Source organism: Schistocerca piceifrons, chromosome 10 (assembly GCF_021461385.2).
Source record: "Schistocerca piceifrons isolate TAMUIC-IGC-003096 chromosome 10, iqSchPice1.1, whole genome shotgun sequence".
Lineage (NCBI taxonomy): Eukaryota > Metazoa > Arthropoda > Insecta > Orthoptera > Acrididae > Schistocerca > Schistocerca piceifrons.
In genome coordinates this window covers 109,334,383-109,353,196 of record NC_060147.1, presented here as the reverse complement: position 1 = coordinate 109,353,196, position 18,814 = coordinate 109,334,383, and the positions used below count along the sequence as shown (strand labels likewise).

Sequence of the window (18,814 nt, the reverse complement as noted above, 5' to 3'; positions counted from 1 at the left end):
ACAGGGATGCGTTTCAAAATCATATGAATAATAGATAGACCAATGTACGCTGAATGCTAGGCGCTTTGTGAAACAAGGTTTGTTTTTTTTCCTTCAAGAACATTAATTGGCGCCCCCCCCCCCCTTGCAATTTAATTTCCTCCCGGGACAGTTATCTCGGTTTGCGCCCCCCCCCCCCCCCCCCCCCCCCATTGTTCAGGAGTGCCAGAACGGGCAGTCCGATGCATGACTTTCGCCGCTTTCTGAGTAACAGATTTTACGTTTTCTAGGAAGTTTCTTTTCTGTTGTAGGAGAGGAGGTAGAGAAAAACGAAGGAAAAGCGGCGCCTTGGGTTGGCGCGATGACTTAGCTGTGCTTAAGTGGCACAGCTATCGGTGGATTCTGCCTACGAACGACAAAAGCCGAAGACAGCCGATCTTTTCAAATCGATGCGTCACTACGTGCGCGGTCACAAAGTCGCCAGTTCCGTCGCCCGAACGTACAGCTTTCGGACGACAATAGGTGAAATTCAAATCAGTTTTTCTTCGACCGACACGACACGTATCATGGGCTGTGAGAAGTTGAAAAGTTTACTCAAAGTAGGAGTTTGTGGCTTCCTGGAGATGAAAATATCATAATCGAGGTATAGTTAGGAATCTGTGGACTGAAATCGCAAGTTTATTGGAAACCACAACTAGGCAAAAATCTTTGTCTTATATTTTAGACGTAAATTATAAGCTCAAAAAATAATTTGTCAAAGTGAGAAGGATGGTGTATATGTTATGGGTCTTTTTGGGATTGGTAGGTGGACATTAACATCTACAAATTATTATTACTACTTATTCGTATCTTATTCTAAACTTCCCGTTTGTCTTTCACGTGTATGCTGAATGGCAAGTTATTGAAGGTTAACTGACGTATATCGGCACAACTTCAAATAAATTAGCCAAAACATAGTGTTTGTAATCTCGATTTTCAAGGTCACCAGGAATTATCTCGAGTATGCAAATCTGAAGATCCATGCATAAAGCACCTTCGAGTAACGAAAGCTAATTTCGATTACTTGTAGAGGTGTGACTCGAGCTCTGTTAAGAAATTGGATACTCACATCACAGATGCAGCAGTGTTAAAAGGATTTTTTTACTCCTATGAATCATTGGCCAAACACCAAGGTTTCAATCTATTCATGTAATGTTAGTATGTGTGTGAACTGTTGGATTCTTCGTTTAGCACAGCGAAGTGAGGTGGAAAAAATGTTTAGGAACAAAATACATTTTATTAACACATCAACGCATTTACATATAGGCTATGCATATGATTTCGTTGCCAATCAACAACCATAGAACATCATTTCACAGAGATACAGTGCACTCCGCACAAAGAGTCCTGTACACAACTATATACACTGGAAAAATACCTTGTTCACATTTCTCCAACTATTTTTCAGATACTGAACACTTCACATCACAGGTTAGATCATAGTGTTTCGCGAGCTTCTGAAACTTGTGTTTACTGAGCTTCTGAAACTTGTGTTTACTGAGAGGCTTGCTTTGGAGATTTGATCTGCTTAGTGTATTCATATCTTGGTCTCCCACTACGATTTTTACCCTCCACGATGCCCTCCAATACTAAATTGGTGAGCCCTTGATGCCTCAGGACATGTCCTACCAACAGATCCCTTCTTCTAGTCAAGTTGTGCCACAAATTTCTCTCCTCCCCCCCCCCCCCCAATTCTATTCAATACCTCCTCATTAGATATGTGATATACCCATATAATCTTCAGCATTCTCCTGTAGCACCACATATCGAAAGCCTCTATTCTCTTCTTGTCTAAACTATTTATCGTCCATGTTTCACTTCCATACAAATAATTTCAGAGAAGACTGACACTTTTCTATACTCGATATCAACAAATATCTATCCTTCAGAAATGCTTTCCTAGCCATTGCCAGTCTGCATTTTATATCCTCTCTACTTCGACCATCATCAGTTATTTTTCTCTCCAAATAGCAAAACTCATCTACTACTGTAAGTGTATCATTTCCTAATCTAATTCCCCCAGTATCATGTGATTTAATTCCACTACATTCCATTATCCTCGTTTTGCTTTCGTTGTTCATCTTACATCCTTTTGACGCTGTCCATTGCATTCAGCTGCTCTTCCAGGTCCTTTGCTGTTTCTGACAGAATTACGACGTCGTTGCCAAACCTGAAGTGTTTATTTCTTCTCCACGTATTTTAATACCTACTCCGAATTTTTCTTTTGTTTCCTTTACTTCTTGCTCAATATACAGATTGAATAACATCGGGGATAGGCTACAACATTGTCTCACTCCCTTCCCAACCACTGCTTCCCTTTCATGCCCTTCGACCCTTATACTTGCCATCTGGCTTCTGTACAAATTGTAAATAGCCTTTCGTTCCCTGTGTTTTACCTCTACTACCTTCAGAATTTGAAAGAGAATATTCCAGTCACCATTGTCAAGCTTTCTCTAAGTCTGCAAATGCTAGAAACGTAGGTTTGCCTTTCTTAATCTATCTTCTAAGGTAAGTCGTAAGGTCAATATTGCGTCACGTGTTCCAACTTTCCTACAGAATGCAAAATGATCTTCCCCGAAGTTGGGTGCTACCAGTTTCTCCATTCGTCTCTAAAGAATTCATGTTAGTATTTTGCAGCCGTGACTTATTAGACTGATAGTTCGGTACTTTTCACACCAGTAAACACTTGCGTGGTATTTCGCCTGTCTCATCTACGATACGACTATCTGTATCACTGAGGCGCGCAAGCGCCCCACCATCGGCAAGGTCCATGGTTCATGGGAGGAAAGATCTCATATTATCACAAAATATGACATTTGGTTTTATTTTTCGTAAGAGATTCTATTTCACCCATCAGTGTTCTGATCCACAGACCTTCTTGGATAGTGCAGGATAAGGCCATATATTCCGCTTCCACTGTGCTCAAAGCTGCTGTCCTCTCTCTCTCTCTCTCTCTTACATGGCCAGAATATCAATCTTCCCGTTAGTTCAAAGCATCTTCCAGTAATGGAGTGTCTGCTTTCCAGCTCACTTCCCCAGTCTGCATCACTGTACCCTTCAAAATTTACATTTCCCTTTTTAGACTATTTCAGCTTATAATCAGTAGCTCCCTTTAAATATCTGAATATTTTCCTGATTGCCATCCAATGTTTTTCTCTTGTATCATTGCAAAGCTTGCTTGCAGCATTTTTGGCAAATGCAAATACGCCTCAGCAGCAAATTTCCAAGTTGCATACTTGCCGCTACCTATTAGCTGCTATATTCGTGGTGTCTGTGTTGTAGTCATGTTAACAATCACTTTTATTCACTGTACACACAATGCAACTTCATACAAACTTCTGTGCACTTTTCCGCAAAAACAAGTCACCACGAAATGTATTATTTCTGTTTTATTCAGTGCTGCGCCCATAACGTGTTGGATTCTCGCGAAATGACGTGGAAAATTGTTTACAGACAACTTATATTTTATTAACACATGAACCCATTTTAGATGTATGCTAGGCATGCGACTTCATTGCCAGTCAACAGGCATAGAATATCATTTCACGGAGGTCTAATGCACTCAGCACAAAGTGCGCTATGCCTGACTATACACACTGGTAAGATACTTTATTCACATTTCTCCAAGCAATTACGTCTGGAAATAATAGACTAATTTCTGACCACAAAGATCATACAGAAAAAGCTGTGATTCTCTTGTTTTCTAATATTCATGATTGTCTTAGAGCTTTAAGGTGGTTGACTTAGATGAAACTGTTAATGTAACAACAAAAAAGATAAAAAAAAACATGAAAGATGTGAGTAATCGTATTTTCAAGGAACATATCGAAACAAGCTCATGTAAAAGGACAACAATACGTAACCAGTCGGAAGAAACTGAAAATGATCGAATCATGTGATATATTGAGTGTTAATACCACAAAGTGAAAGCGATACTACGAATGGAAACAATGAAACGTTCTGTGCCCCGATGTGAACACGTTACATCTAAGCTTTGTGGCTATCTGGAGTTACTCTTCAGATCAGAAAGGATGTGTAGCGACTTCATCTTACATTTGCAGTCCTGTGTGACATACATTTAAGCTTTCACGGCCTAATAATACGAATGATGTAGCTTTCCCTTACGCCTTAGCATATCCAGAAAGCGATGTCCCCATCAGAACCAAGAGAGCCGTCGACATTCAGCAATATATTCTCCATGGAGGAGGAGAAATGATTTTCTACCAAGCGGTTGTTAACTGGAACAGCATGGCTTGAACAGGTAATGTTAAGAAGAAGACTGAAAGATCATTGTTAAATCAGTATTTCTAAAACCACTGACTTCGTTCCAGACTTAAAAACCACGGCCTACAATTATGTTTATTATGAGTTTGGATGTTCTAAAAGTATTAAATAAGGTTAATTCTTGAATAATGTTAGATAATCGCAAAAATATAAGGGATAAATTGTTTTACACGAATTTAGTGGTCATTCACCAGTATATATTAAGCAGATCAAAAAATATGATTTGAGAATTGCGTTACCCAAAACCATGAGAAATACTATTTTTGCAAATTTTTTTGCGAATGAATTGTTAAGTGTACTTAAAACCAGGTACGATAAACATCTTAAAATAGTCTACATTACTTCTGAAGCGGAAAATTGTTGTAATAAACATGTCCAAGCATAACAGCAGTTTCAGTAGTTTGATTTGAAGTCACACAATTGAACCAGATGGCAAACAGTCTTCTTTAGTTTTCTCAAAAGTGGAGTCAGTGGAACAGAATTTGGATAACTTCTTTTGCAGGATTTTTACAGCTCTCCAAACGTGAAAAAATGCTCCAGATTTAGAGCTTTTCTCTTCCATAAATGACTTAATATTATAGTAAATGCAAACTCCTTTCAGAGGATGTCCGACTACAGTATTGACTAAGTGTATGTGAAATTTAAGTACTCTAGCGTCAGTGGTTTGTAACGAAAAGGTACATAATGTTTCCAAACTGTAAGTTGCGGAAAATCTTAATTAAAGATTTGACACCGCTTGTATTAGACCTTACCTTATACAGGTGAACAAGTGCAAACCATGTGTATACTCCTCTTCATCCTCAAGCAGTCTTTTCTTTGTCTGTTTTCTTGGATTAACTTAATTTTCAAACTGACAAGCGGAGGCCACGACGTTTGGAACGCGGATTTACAGTAAACTTCGTACATTCGTAGTACTCTGTGAGGATAACAAAACGTGTAAGCAGTAGAGCGTACTTCTCAAGCGTTGTTGAGAAAATAGCAAGATAATTTCGGTCGTGAAATATATATGGCTGTGCGTTGCCATTTCTACCATGAAGCGGCGGCAGCCGAGTGGTTCGCGTTCAAGCCCCGTTATCGCTGGATCGAGTCCTGTTAGTTAGTTTTTTTATTTCTAACACAGTCATTTTCTTTACTATTTATATTACAATTGATATAATGGGAAAAATGCGTGTAACCGGATGAACTTTCATTAAATTCGCAATGTTATTAGGCAGTCTACAAAATTTTATTATCACAAATGATATAATATTCTTAACTATCGACTAGTAAACGACTAAACGCATAAAGTGATACTAAAAATGTATGCTTGTCCGTGATTTGAGAAATCCATTATATCTGGAAGGAGAACGAAGCTACTTGTTACCAGCAAGTTTTGACCGGCACAAACGGCTTTCGAAAGATGTACAATTAATCGTCGCTTTCGACTTTACGAGTACATGTTGCACGATGGTATTTTTCGTAAAAACATGGGAAGTTAAATGACACCAGCTGCGTTGATTAAATGCTGTGTTTCTGCATACGCAAGGTCTTTTGAGGTTTTTCGTGAAAAAACAAACCTGGTTAACATTTTCAAAAAACCTAAAGAGGCATGGTCCAATATTAACACAGAACGCCAAAAAGGGCAAAAGACTCGCATAAAATGTAAAATAAACGGTACGTGTGTACCATGTCAATAGCTGTACTTAGCTCAAAGGTCAGAAGCGCCGAGCCAACGTTCAGTGGGTCGCGGGCTCTCAGGTAAACAGAGTTGGCGCCGGCAGCTAGGCTGGTATTGTAAAAAAAAATATTACTCTATGTACGAGGTGCATTCAAGTTCTTGCACGCTGTTCAAGTAAGGAAAACGTCACCATTTTAAGTATTTAAAACAGTTCTCATTCTCGCCGCTGGCGGTAAAATTCCATCTGCTGTACGGTGCTGCCATCTCTGGGACGCATTGACAATGAACGCGGCCTCATTTTAAAACAATGCGTATGTTTCTATCTCTTTCCAGTCCGGAGAAAAAAAGCGGAGGCCTTAGAACTTGAATGCACCTCGTATAACTGAGGTATAAGAGTTATATCAAAGACTTCAGTCAGATAAAGTGGCTAACAATCACAAACATTTTTACTAGAACATAATGGAACAACCTTCCTCGCTCAAACTTACTGACAGAAAGTGCACACACATTTTTATTTCACTTTACTGGTTTCATCAGATTAATCTGTTATCTTCAGAAGCCTGGTATTGGTTTAGCAGATGTCAATATCTTCTTCAGAGAAGTGTAATGCCTTGACACGTCCAAAAATTGTATGTATTGTATGTGATTATTATTAATACAAATTGACAGTTGATAATTTACAGTAGATACATTACATTCATGTACACATTCAGGCTGTTGTGCTAGCAGTATGTGCAAAGCCAATACTAAGCTGCCGAAGAACACAGATTGATCTGTTGGAACCGTTAAAGCGATATAAAAATATCTGTGCAACTGATGACTGAATTTCAGTCTGAAGTACATACTACAGTTGCTCAGAGAACAACAGCTATGAATCCATAAAAATCAAAAAAATTGATGTACATATGTATGTATGTTCTACATCTCCCCCTAAACCCCTGGACCAATTCCAGCCAAACTTGATACGCACACACCACTTACTCTCTGGAGATCTTCGCTGTGGAGTGAGAACCACGTATCTATCAAAGGGGTGGGTTTAAAAACCAGTGTAGCCCACGACACGCGAATTGACAACATTTACTCATCCAGTATTTGAGAATGAGAGCACTTAATGACTTGGAACAAACCTTACACATAATTTTACACCTTTACAAGAGCCCCAATCCTCACAAAATGAAGAAAGGAAAAAAAGTTTATCGTCGTTTACTGCGTTTTTGCTGCTCACGTAGTGAAACAACCACGTGGAGTATGACGTTTTAATTTACTTTATCTTTACTAATAACTGTATTCATGACACATTTTGCAGGCAGTATTCACATATACTATTGAGTGTACAGAAAAATTACATCATTGTATGATGCGTAGTTCAGCATGTATGGCGTCATAAACAGTGAGATGCGTAAGAAACTACCGCATCATGCAAGATATTTAAATTTATTACTTCGTTGCTACTAACTCTGTTCGCAACAGTTTTCGCAGTTAGTGTCCACATCTGCCACAGAATGTGCCTACCAAAAAAATATCATTGTACGATACATAGTCCACGTACACACGGCGTCAAATACTGAGATGAGAAAAAAAAACTGCCGCATTAAGCATGACGTTTTGTTACTTCTATGTTACTATCTCTATTCGCAACACATTTCGTAGCCACTATCCGCAAATACCACTGGACGCACGTGTAAAAGTATATAATTGTACATCACACAGTTCAGGAGGTACGATGTGATAAATATTGAACTGCGTGAAAATGAAACTGCAGGACGAAATTCGCTATACATGCAGGTGATATATGTGTACAGATACGCGTTAAATGTACGTAATATGTGCGAAATATATTTGAAACGTGCGTTTGCGCAGAGATACAAGTAAAAAGTTCGCCCTAAGCCCCTGGAACTATTTCAGTCCAGTTTGGCCCATATGGTAGCTACAGTCTGGAAAGATATACTGCTGGGATGAGAACTGCCAGTCTCTTATTGGGGTGAGCATGATAACGTGGAGATAGAAGGAAGGATGAGGAGGTGGACTGTGTCAGGGGGAACGACGAGATAGGCACAGATAGGAGCAGGCGATGGACAGAGATAGAGGAGGGGGAAATGAAGAGAGGAGGAGGAGGCATACAGAGTAAGGAAAGAGGAGGAGATGGACAAAGACATGGGGAGGAATAAATAGGCAGAGAGATGGGGGAGGAAGAGATGAACAGACAGAAGCACAGGAGGAAAGGGACAGAGAAAGAGGAGGAGCTAAACAAGGAGAGGGGGAGGAGGAGATTAAGAGATGGAGTGGACGAGGAGATTAACTGGTGAAGATGGAGGTGGAATTAAAGGGGATTGAGGAAGGGGACAAAGAGAGGAGAAGGAATAGGGGGAGAAAGGGATGGACAGAGGGGAAGGAGCAGATGGTCTCATGCAGGAGGAGCAGGTTCACAGAGAGAGTGGTGGGAGATGGACTGAAAGTGGGGGGGAGGAGGAGTTAGACTAATACAAGATCGGAGTAAATACATGCCCGGGCTACACTGGGCACTCAGCTAGTATGGAATAAATTAATTAATTCAGAGTCACCACGAAGGGATAGAATGATGAATGATAGCTTTATATGTAAAAGAATATAGAAGCAATTCTGTAGTATGATGTGTGATATATGGAAGCAACTAATTTCTACTGGGGTAAACAGATTAAAGGTAATTGTTGGAAAGAGTGGCCACATTCTTCTCGTTTCCCGGCGAGTACTGTGGCCAGTTTCCCCTATTGGACACAATGCCGGAATTAGTCGTTCACACATAAAAATATTCAACTGAAAGAAACGACAGTGAACTACATTTGCTGGACAAAAGACGTTGTTTAAACGTTCACATTGTCACAAAATCACTCTACGTTTACGTGAGGTAACAGTACTCGTGATAATAAACTGAAAAGCCAAAGAAACTGGAACACTTGCCTAATATCGTGTAGGGCCCCCACGAGCACATAGAAGTGCAGCATCACGACGGACTCTACTAATTACTGAAGAAGTGCTGGAGGGAATTGCCACCATGAATTCTGTAGGGCTGCCCATAAATCCGTAAGAGTACGAGAGGGGCTGGAGATCTGAACAGCACGTTGAAAGGCATCCCAGATATGCCCAATAATGTTCATGTGTGGAGAGTTTGGTGGCCAGCGGAAGGGTTTAAACTCAGAAGAGTGATTCTGGAGCCACTCTGTAGCAATTCTGGGCGTGTGGGGTATCACATTGTTCTGCTGGAATTGCCCAAGCCTGTCGGAATGCACAATGGACATGAATGGATGCAGGTGATCAGACAGGATGCTTACGTACGTGTCACCTGTCAAAGTCGTATCTAGATGTATCAGGGGTCCCATATCACTCAAACTGCTCACGCCCCCCAGCCTTACAGAGTTCCCACCAGCTTGAACAGTCTCCTGCTGACCTGCAGCGTCCATGGATTCAGGAGTTTGTTTCCATACCCGTACACGTCCATCCGCTCGATACAATTTGAAACGAGGTTCGTCCGACCAGGCAACATGTTTCCAGTCATCAACAGTCCAATTTTGGTGTTGACGGGCACAGGCGAGGAGTAAAGCTTTGTGACGTGCAGTGATCAAGGGTACACGATGGGGCCTTCGGCTGCGAAAGCCCATATCGACAATGTGTCTTTGAATGTTTCGCACGCTCACACTTATTGATGGCCCGGGTTCGAAACCTGTAGCAATTTGCGGAAGGGTTGCACTTCTGTCACGTTGAACGAGTCTGTTCAGTCGTCGTTGGACCTGTATTTACAAGACCTTTTTCTGGCCGAAGCGATGTCGGAGATTTGATGTTGTACCGTATCCTGATATTCGCGGTACACTCGTGAAATAGTCGTAAAGGGAAATCTCCATTTCATCGCTACCTTGGAGATGCTGTGTCCCATCACTCGTGCGCGGACTACAACACCAAGTTAAATTCACTTAAATCTTGATAACATGCCATTGTAGCAGTAGTAACCGATCCTACAACTGCGCCAGAGACTTATTGTCTTATATAGTCATTGACGACCCAGCTCCGTATTCTGCCTGTTTACATAGCTACTATGAATTTGAATACGCATGCCTATACCAGTTTCTTTGGCGCTTCAGTGTATACATGACTTACCTTACAGTGAAAGGGACGAAAGAGGAAGCCGCCTGGTAGAATTTTGCAAAGAGCATAATTTAATCATCGCTAACATTTCGTTTAAGAATCATAAAAAAAATTGTACATTCGGAAAAGACCTGGGGACAACGGAATATTTCAGATTGATTATATGATAGTTAGACAGAGATTTAGGAAGCAGATTTTAAATTGTAAGACATTTCCAGGGTCACAATTCATTGGTTATGAACTGTAGATTAAAACTGAAGAAACTGGTAAAAGATAGGAAATTAAGGCGATGGGACATGGATAAGTTGAAAGAATCAGAGGTTGTTGAGAGTCTCAAAGGGAGCATTAAGGGAAGATTGACTAGAACAGGGAAAAGGAATATAGTAGAAGACGAATGGTTAGCTTTACGAGACGAAAGAGTGAAGGCAGCAGGGGATGAAATAGTTAAAGACGAGGCCATGTAGAAAACCTTGGATACCATAGGAGATACTGAATTTAGTTGATGAAAGGAGAAAATAAAAAAACCGCAATAAATGAAGCAGGCGAAAGGGAATACAAATGTCTAAAAAATGATATTGACAGGAACTCTAAAATTGCTGAGTAGGAATGGCTAGAGAACAAATGTAAGGATTTAGAAGCGTATTTCACTAGAGTAAAGACAGATACCGCCCACAGGTAAATTAAGGAGGCCTTTGTCGAAAAGAGAAGCAGCTGTGAAACTATAAAGAGCTCAGATGGTAAACTACTCCTAAGCAATGAAGGGAAAGGAGGAAGGAGTATGTAGATGGTCTATACAAGGGAGATGAACTTGAAAGCAATATTATAGAAAGGGAGGTGGGCGTACATGAAGATGTAACAAAATAAAGCACCTACAGCCGTCGTTAAGATTTATTTTATTTTGTTGCTACCAGTTTCAACGCTTCAGTGCGTCATCTTCAGGCCTGTGTGCATAAAACATTAACGATAGCATTATCAACCCTTGTCAAGTTACATAGAAACAGATAAAAAAAGAATGAGCAACAATGGCAAGATTCTGCAAATGAATGTATACCGAACATTTGACAGAAAGAATAGATAGATTCATTGTCACATATCTAAAATATACCATCACGAATTTCCACTCCATACACTGTACAATTATACTATCTAGTAAAACTTCTTTAAAAATTATTCATGATTTTTATTGGACAGTCGGACATACGTTATCTGCACAGCCCTGACATAACTTCCTGTAAGACAAAATAACTGTAAAAGATGATGAATTGAAGGAAACAATACCTATTAACAGAATCTTCCGTCGGTTCTTGGTAGAACAACATTACAATAAAAGAAAAGCACCAGTTTGCTTTTGTTCTACAATATTACTTTTATTGTAAACCGGTTTTCGGCTTACAAGGCCATCTTCAGACATTTACTGAGTAATATTATAGAACAAAAGCAAACTGGTGCTTTTCATTTATTGAAACAATACCTCACAAACAAGTAAAAAGAAGGAACATTACCTATGCGTAGTGTCAAAGTATAAAATACTTAGTTGTTCACAGATGAGGGGCATACACTATGTCATATATATAAAATGAACGTCCAAGACGTGTTATAAACCGAAATTAGGACCCATATATATATTAAGTTCCCACAGGGGAACTATTCATGATGCAAACATTAATATGCGAATGAACCGTATATCGTGAATTGCCATGAAACAATCACACACAAGGATACTAAGCAGCCTGCAAGGATGCAGTGTATCGTGAAGGATGACTCAATAATATATATATATATATATATATATATATATATATATATATATAGGGTCTTTAAATATGTCTGCTTGTGTCTGTATATGTGTGGATGGATACGTGTGTATGTGTGTGTGTGTGTGTGTGTGTGTGTGTGTGTGTGTGTGCGAGTGTATACCTGTCCTTTTTTCCCCCTAAGGTAAGTCTTTCCGCTCCCGGGATTGGAATGACTCCTTACCCTCTCCCTTAAAACCCACATCCTTTCGTCTTTCCCTCTCCTTCCCTCTTTCCTGATGAGGCAACAGTTTGTTGCGAAAGCTTGAATTTTGTGTGTTTGTTTGTGTGTCTGTCGACCTGCCAGCACTTTCATTTGGTAAGTCACATCATCTTTGTTTTTATATATATATATTTATATATATATTGCTGAGTAGGAATGGCTACAGAACAAATGTAAGGATTTAGAAGCGTATTTCACTCGAGGAAAGGCAGATACCGCCCACAGGTAAATTAAGGAGGCCTTTGTCGAAAAAAAATTATATATATATATATATATATATATATATATATATATATATTGTGTGTGTGTGTGTGTGTGTGTGTGTGTGTGTGAAAAAACCAGAGAAGCTTACTGAGTAGCACATCGCTCAAAAAGTACTGTTGTGTGTTCAGTTTAAAACACGTCTTGGGCGTTCATTTTATAGATATGACATATTGTATGCCCCTCATTTGTGTACAACTAAGCGTTTTACACTTTGACACGACACATACGTCATGTTCCTTCTTTTACTTGTTTGTGAGGTATTGTTTCCTTCAATTCATCACCTTTTACAGTTATTTTGTCTTACAGGAAGTTATTTCAGGGCTTTGCAGATAATGTATGTCCGACTGTCCAATAAAAATCATGAATAGTATTTAAAGAAGTTTTAGTAGATAGTATAATTGTACGTCAAATGTTCGATGTACATTCATTTGCAGAGTCTTGCCGTTGTTTCTCATTCTGTTTTAATCTATTTCTATGTAACTTGATTGATAAGTTGATAATGCTACCGTTAATGTTTTATGCATGCAGGCCTGAAGATGACGCACTGAAGCGTTGAAACTGGTAGCAACAAAATAAAATAAAATCGTAAGGACGGCTGTAGGTGTTTTATTTTGTCACGGTAGTAAACGGCAGTCGTCCCAGAGACCTCATGCCAAGAAGAATGGGCATACAAAAGCTACATGAAGATGAGATGGGAGATATGTTACTACCAGAAGAATTTGACAAAGCGTTGAAAGATCATAGTCAAAACAAGGCCCCAGGAGTAAACGATATTCCACCAGAACTTCTGATAGCCTTGGGAGAGCCAGTCATCACAGAACTGTTCCATGGGGTGTGCAAGATGTATGAAACGGGCGAAATACCTTCCGGCTTCAAGAAGAATGTAGTAATTCCAATTACAAAGAGAGCAGTAGCAGTTGCTGAAAGGTGTGAAAATAAGTTTAATAAGTCATTGTTGCAAAATTCTTTACAGAAGAATGGAAAAATTGGTAGGATCCTACCTCGTGGAAGATCAGTTTGGATTCCAGAGAAATGTATCCAGTACTGACCCTACGACTTATCTTAGAAGATAGGTTAAGGAGAGGGAAACCTGCATTTGTAGCACTTGTGGTTTTAGAGAAAGCTTCTGACAGTGTTGACTGGAATACTCTCTTTGAAACTATGAAGGTAAGAGGGGTAAAGTACAGGGAGCGAAGGGTTGTTTACAATTTGTATATAAACCAGATGACAATGGTAAGAGTCGAGGAGCGTGAAATGGAGAGGGACAGCGCTATAAACTTTCCCAAATGCTATTAGGTCTGTAGATTGAGCAAGGAAACCAAAGAAAAATTTGGAGTAGGAATTAAAGTTCAGGGAAAAGAAATAAAAACTTTGAGGTTTGCCGATGACATTGTAATTCAGTCAGATGCAGCAAATGACATCGAAGAACAGTTGAACGGAATCGACAGTGTCTTGAAAGGAGGATATAAGATGAACATCAACAGAAGCAAAAAGGATACAGGAATGTAGTAGAATTAAATCAGGTGATGCGGAGAGAATTAGATTAGGAAATGAAACACTTAAAGTAGTAGGTCAGTTTTGCTGTTTAGGCAGCAAAATAACTGGTGATGGTCGAAGTAGAGAGGATATAAAATGTGGACTGGCAATTGCAAGAAAAGCGTTTCTGAAGAAGAGAGATTTAACATAGAGTATAGATTTAAGTGACAGGAAGTTTTTTCTGAAAATATTTGTATGTGTAGCCACCTATGGCAGTGAAACATGGACGATAAACAGTTTAGACCAGAAGAGAATAGAAGCTATCGAAATGTGGTGCTACAGAAGAAAGCTGAAGATTAGATGGGTAGATCACGTAGCTAATGAGGAGGTTCTGAATAGTATTGGAGAGAAGAGGAATTTGTGGCACAACCTGACTAGGAGAAGGACTCGGGTGGTAGGGGACGTTCTGAGACATGAAGTTCATTACTGGAGGGAAATGTTGGGGTAAAAACTGTAGAGGGGTCCTGAGAAGTGAATGCAGTAAGCAGATACGGAAAGATGTAGGATGCAGTAGTTTTTCGGAGATGAAGAAAATGTTCAAATGTGTGGGAATTCCTAAGGGACCAAACTGCTGAGGTCGTGGGTCCTTAGACTTACACACTACTTAAACTAACTATGCTAAGAACACCACACACACACACACACACACACACACACACACACACACACACACACACACACACACATATGCCCGAGGGCGGCCCGAACCTCCGGTGGGAGGGGCCGCGCAATCCGTGACATGGTGCCTCAAACCTCGCAGCCGGAGAGGAAGAGGCTCGCACAAGATAGAGTAGCATGGAAAGCTGCAGCAACCCAGTCTTCGAACTGATGACCACAACAAAATGCACCACCTTATGACCGAAAATCAGAAACGTTTTTACTAAAAAATAATGGAACACGGTTCCACTGTGTTGTGGTGTGTATTAGGATTAGTGTGACCTGTGGCTGCTGTTTTCTATGTTTCAGCAGAGGACAAGGAGCGAGCTGAGAATGGCGTGGCGAACGCAGACGTCGACGCGGAGACGCCGTTCGAGGTCGCTGTCGCCCTCACAGGTCAGTAGGACGGGCCGGGTTTTCTGCCAAGGGTAACAGTTTATTTTTCTCATTCTATCACCTAATACCCTGCTTTAAACGGAACAAAACAAACCCAACCAGTTTTATATTCTCGAGTCAGAAACACACAAATTTACAGTAGCCATGCACATCATCTACATCTACATCTACATACATACTCCGCAATCCACCATACGGTGCGTGGCGGAGGGTACCTCGTACCACAACTAGCATCTTCTCTCCCTGTTCCACTCCCAAACAGAACGAGGGAAAAATGACTGCCTATATGCCTCTGTACGAGCCCTAATCTCTCTTATCTTATCTTTGTGGTCCTTCCGCGAAATGTACGTTGGCGGCAGTAAAATTGTACTGCAGTCAGCCTCAAATGCTGGTTCTCTAAATTTCCTCAGTAGCGATTCACGAAAAGAACGCCTCCTTTCCTCCAGAGACTCCCACCCGAGTTCCTGAAGCATTTCCGTAACACTTGCGTGATGATCAAACCTACCAGTAACAAATCTAACAGCCCGCCTCTGAATTGCTTCTATGTCCTCCCTCAATCCGACCTGATAGGGATCCAAAACGCTTGAGCAGTACTCAAGAATAGGTCGCATTAGTGTTTTATAAGCGGTCTCCTTTACAGATGAACCACATCTTCCCAAAATTCTACCAATGCACCGAAGACGACTATCCGCCTTCCCCACAACTGCCATTACATGCTTGTCCCACTTCATATCGCTCTGCAATGTTACGCCCAAATATGTAATCGACGTGAGTGTGTCAAAAATGGTTCAAATGGCTCTGAGCACTATGGGACTAAACTTCTGAGGTCATCAGTCCCCTAGAACTTAGAACTACTTAAACCTAACTAACCTAAGGACATCACACACATCCATGCCCGAGGCAGGATTCGAACCTGCGACCGTAGCAGTCGCGCGGCTCCGGACTGAGCGCCTAGAACCGCTAGAGCACCGCGGCCGGCCGTGAGTGTGTAAAGCGCTACACTACTAATGGAGTATTCAAACATTACAGGATTCTTTTTCCTATTCATCTGCATTAACTTACATTTATCTATATTTACAGTTAGCTGCCATTCTTTACACCAATCACAAATCCTGTCCAAGTCATCTTGTATCCTCCTACAGTCACTCAACGACCACACGTTCCCGTACACCACAGCATCATCAGCAAACAGCCGCACATTGCTATCCACCCTATCCAAAAGATAATTTATGTAGATAGAAAACAACAGCGAATATACCACACTTCCCTGAGGCACTCCAGATGATACCCTCACCTCCGATGAACACTCACCATCGAGGACAACGTACTGGGTTCTATTACTTAAGAAGTCTTCGAGCCACTCACATACTTGGGAACCAATCCCATATGCTCGTACCTTAGTTAGGAGTCTGCAGTGGGGCACCGAGTCAAACGCTTTCCTGAAGCCAAGGAATATGGCATCCGTCTGATACCCTTCATCCATGGTTCGCAAAACATCATGAGAAGAAAGGGCGAGTTGCGTTTCGCAGGAGCGGTGCTTTCTAAAGCCGTGCTGATGCATGGACAGCAACTTCTCTGTCTCAAGGAAATTCATTATATTCAAACTGAGAATATGTTCGAGAATCCTACAACAAACCGATGTTAAGGATATTGGTCTGTAATTTTGAGGATCCGTCCTTCTACCCTTCTTATATACTGGCGTCACCTTCGGCTTTCGTTTTGTCGTCTTCCGTTGCCAGGCCAGACTGATCAGTGAGTGACTGGATGGAAGCCTTCGACTCGCTTCAATAAACATATATATATATATATATATATATATATATATATATATATCTTCCCCCATGAACCATGGACCTTGCCGTTGGTGGGGAGGCTTGCGTGCCTCAGCGATAAAGATGGCCGTACCGTAGGTGCAACCACAACGGAGGGGTATCTGTTGAGAGGCCAGACAAACATGTGGTTCCTGAGGAGGGGCAGCAGCCTTTTCAGTAGTTGCAGGGGCAACAGTCTGGATGATTGACTGATCTGGCCTTGTAACATTAACCAAAACGGCCTTGCTGTTCTGGTACTGCGAACGGCTGAAAGCAAGGGGAAACTACAGCCGTAATTTTTCCCGAGGACATGCAGCTTTACTGTATGATTAAATGATGATGGCGTCCTCTTGGGTAAAATATTCCGGAGGTAAAATAGTCCCCCATTCGGATCTCCGGGCGGGGACTACTCAAGAAGACGTCGTTATCAGGAGAAAGAAAACTGGCATTCTACGGATCGGAGCGTGGAATGTCAGATCCCTTAATCGGGCAGGTCGGTTAGAAAATTTAAAAAGGGAAATGGATAGGTTAAAGTTAGATATAGTGGGAATTAGTGAAGTTCGGTGGCAGGAGGAACAAGACTTTTGGTCAGGTGATTATAGGGTTATAAATACAAAATCAAATAGGGGTAATGCAGGAGTAGGTTTAATAATGAATAAAAAAATAGGAGTGCGGGTTAGCTACTACAAACAACATAGTGAACGCATTATTGTGGCCAAGATAGACACAAAGCCCATGCCTACTACAGTAGTACAAGTTTATATGCCAACTAGCTCTGCAGATGACGAAGAAATTGATGAAATGTATGACGAGATAAAAGAAATTATTCAGGTAGTGAAGGGAGACGAAAATTTAATAGTCATGGGTGACTGGAATTCGTCAGTAGGAAAAGGGAGAGAAGGAAACATAGTAGGTGAATATGGATTGGGGGGAAGAAATGAAAGAGGAAGCCGCCTTGTAGAATTTTGCACAGAGCATAACTTAATCATAGCTAACACTTGGTTCAAGAATCATAAAAGAAGGTTGTATACCTGGAAGAATCCTGGAGATACTAATAGGTATCAGATAGATTATATAATGGTAAGACAGAGATTTAGGAACCAGGTTTTAAATTGTAAGACATTTCCAGGGGCAGATGTGGATTCTGACCACAATCTATTGGTTATGAACTGCAGATTGAAACTGAAAAAACTGCAAAAAGGTGGGAATTTAAGGAGATGGGACCTGGATAAACTGAAAGAACCAGAGGTTGTAGAGAGTTTCAGGGAGAGCATAAGGGAACAATTGACAGGAATGGGGGAAAGAAATACAGTAGAAGAAGAATGGGTAGCTCTGAGGGATGAAGTAGTGAAGGCAGCAGACGATCAAGTAGGTAAAAAGACGAGGGCTAATAGAAATCCTTGGGTAACAGAAGAAATATTGAATTTAATTGATGAAAGGAGAAAATATAAAAATGCAGTAAACGAAGCAGGCAAAAGGGAATACAAACGTCTCAAAAATGAGATCGACAGAAAGTGCAAAATGGCTAAGCAGGGATGGCTAGAGGACAAATGTAAGGATGTAGAGGCTTGTCTCACTAGGGGTAAGATAGATACTGCCTACAGGAAAATTAAAGAGACCTTTGGAGAGAAGAGAACCACTTGTATGAATATCAAGAGCTCAGATGGCAACCCAGTTCTAAGCAAAGAAGGGAAGGCAGAAAGGTGGAAGGAGTATATAGAGGGTTTATACAAGGGCGATGTACTTGAGGACAATATTATGGAAATGGAAGAGGATGTAGATGAAGATGAAATGGGAGATAAGATACTGCGTGAAGAGTTTGACAGAGCACTGAGAGACCTGAGTCGAAACAAGGCCCCGGGAGTAGACAACATTCCATTAGAACTACTGATGGCCTTGGGAGAGCCAGTCATGACAAAACTCTACCATCTGGTGAGCAAGATGTATGAGACAGGCGAAATACCCACAGACTTCAAGAAGAATATAATAATTCCAATCCCAAAGAAAGCAGGTGTTGACAGATGTGAAAATTACCGAACTATCAGTTTAATAAGTCACA

General features: G+C 40.8%; 1 protein-coding gene across 1 annotated transcript in view; it reads left to right on the top strand.

Moving 5' to 3' along the window:
• LOC124718728 (synaptic vesicle glycoprotein 2A-like) overlaps nucleotides 1-18,814 on the top strand; it is a 188,461-nt gene that overhangs the window by 61,034 nt on the left and 108,613 nt on the right. Inside the window, exon 2 of the mRNA XM_047244345.1 lies at nucleotides 14,858-14,944. Coding sequence (XP_047100301.1) covers nucleotides 14,858-14,944 — 87 coding nt within the window. The remainder of the gene's footprint in view (nucleotides 1-14,857; nucleotides 14,945-18,814) is intronic.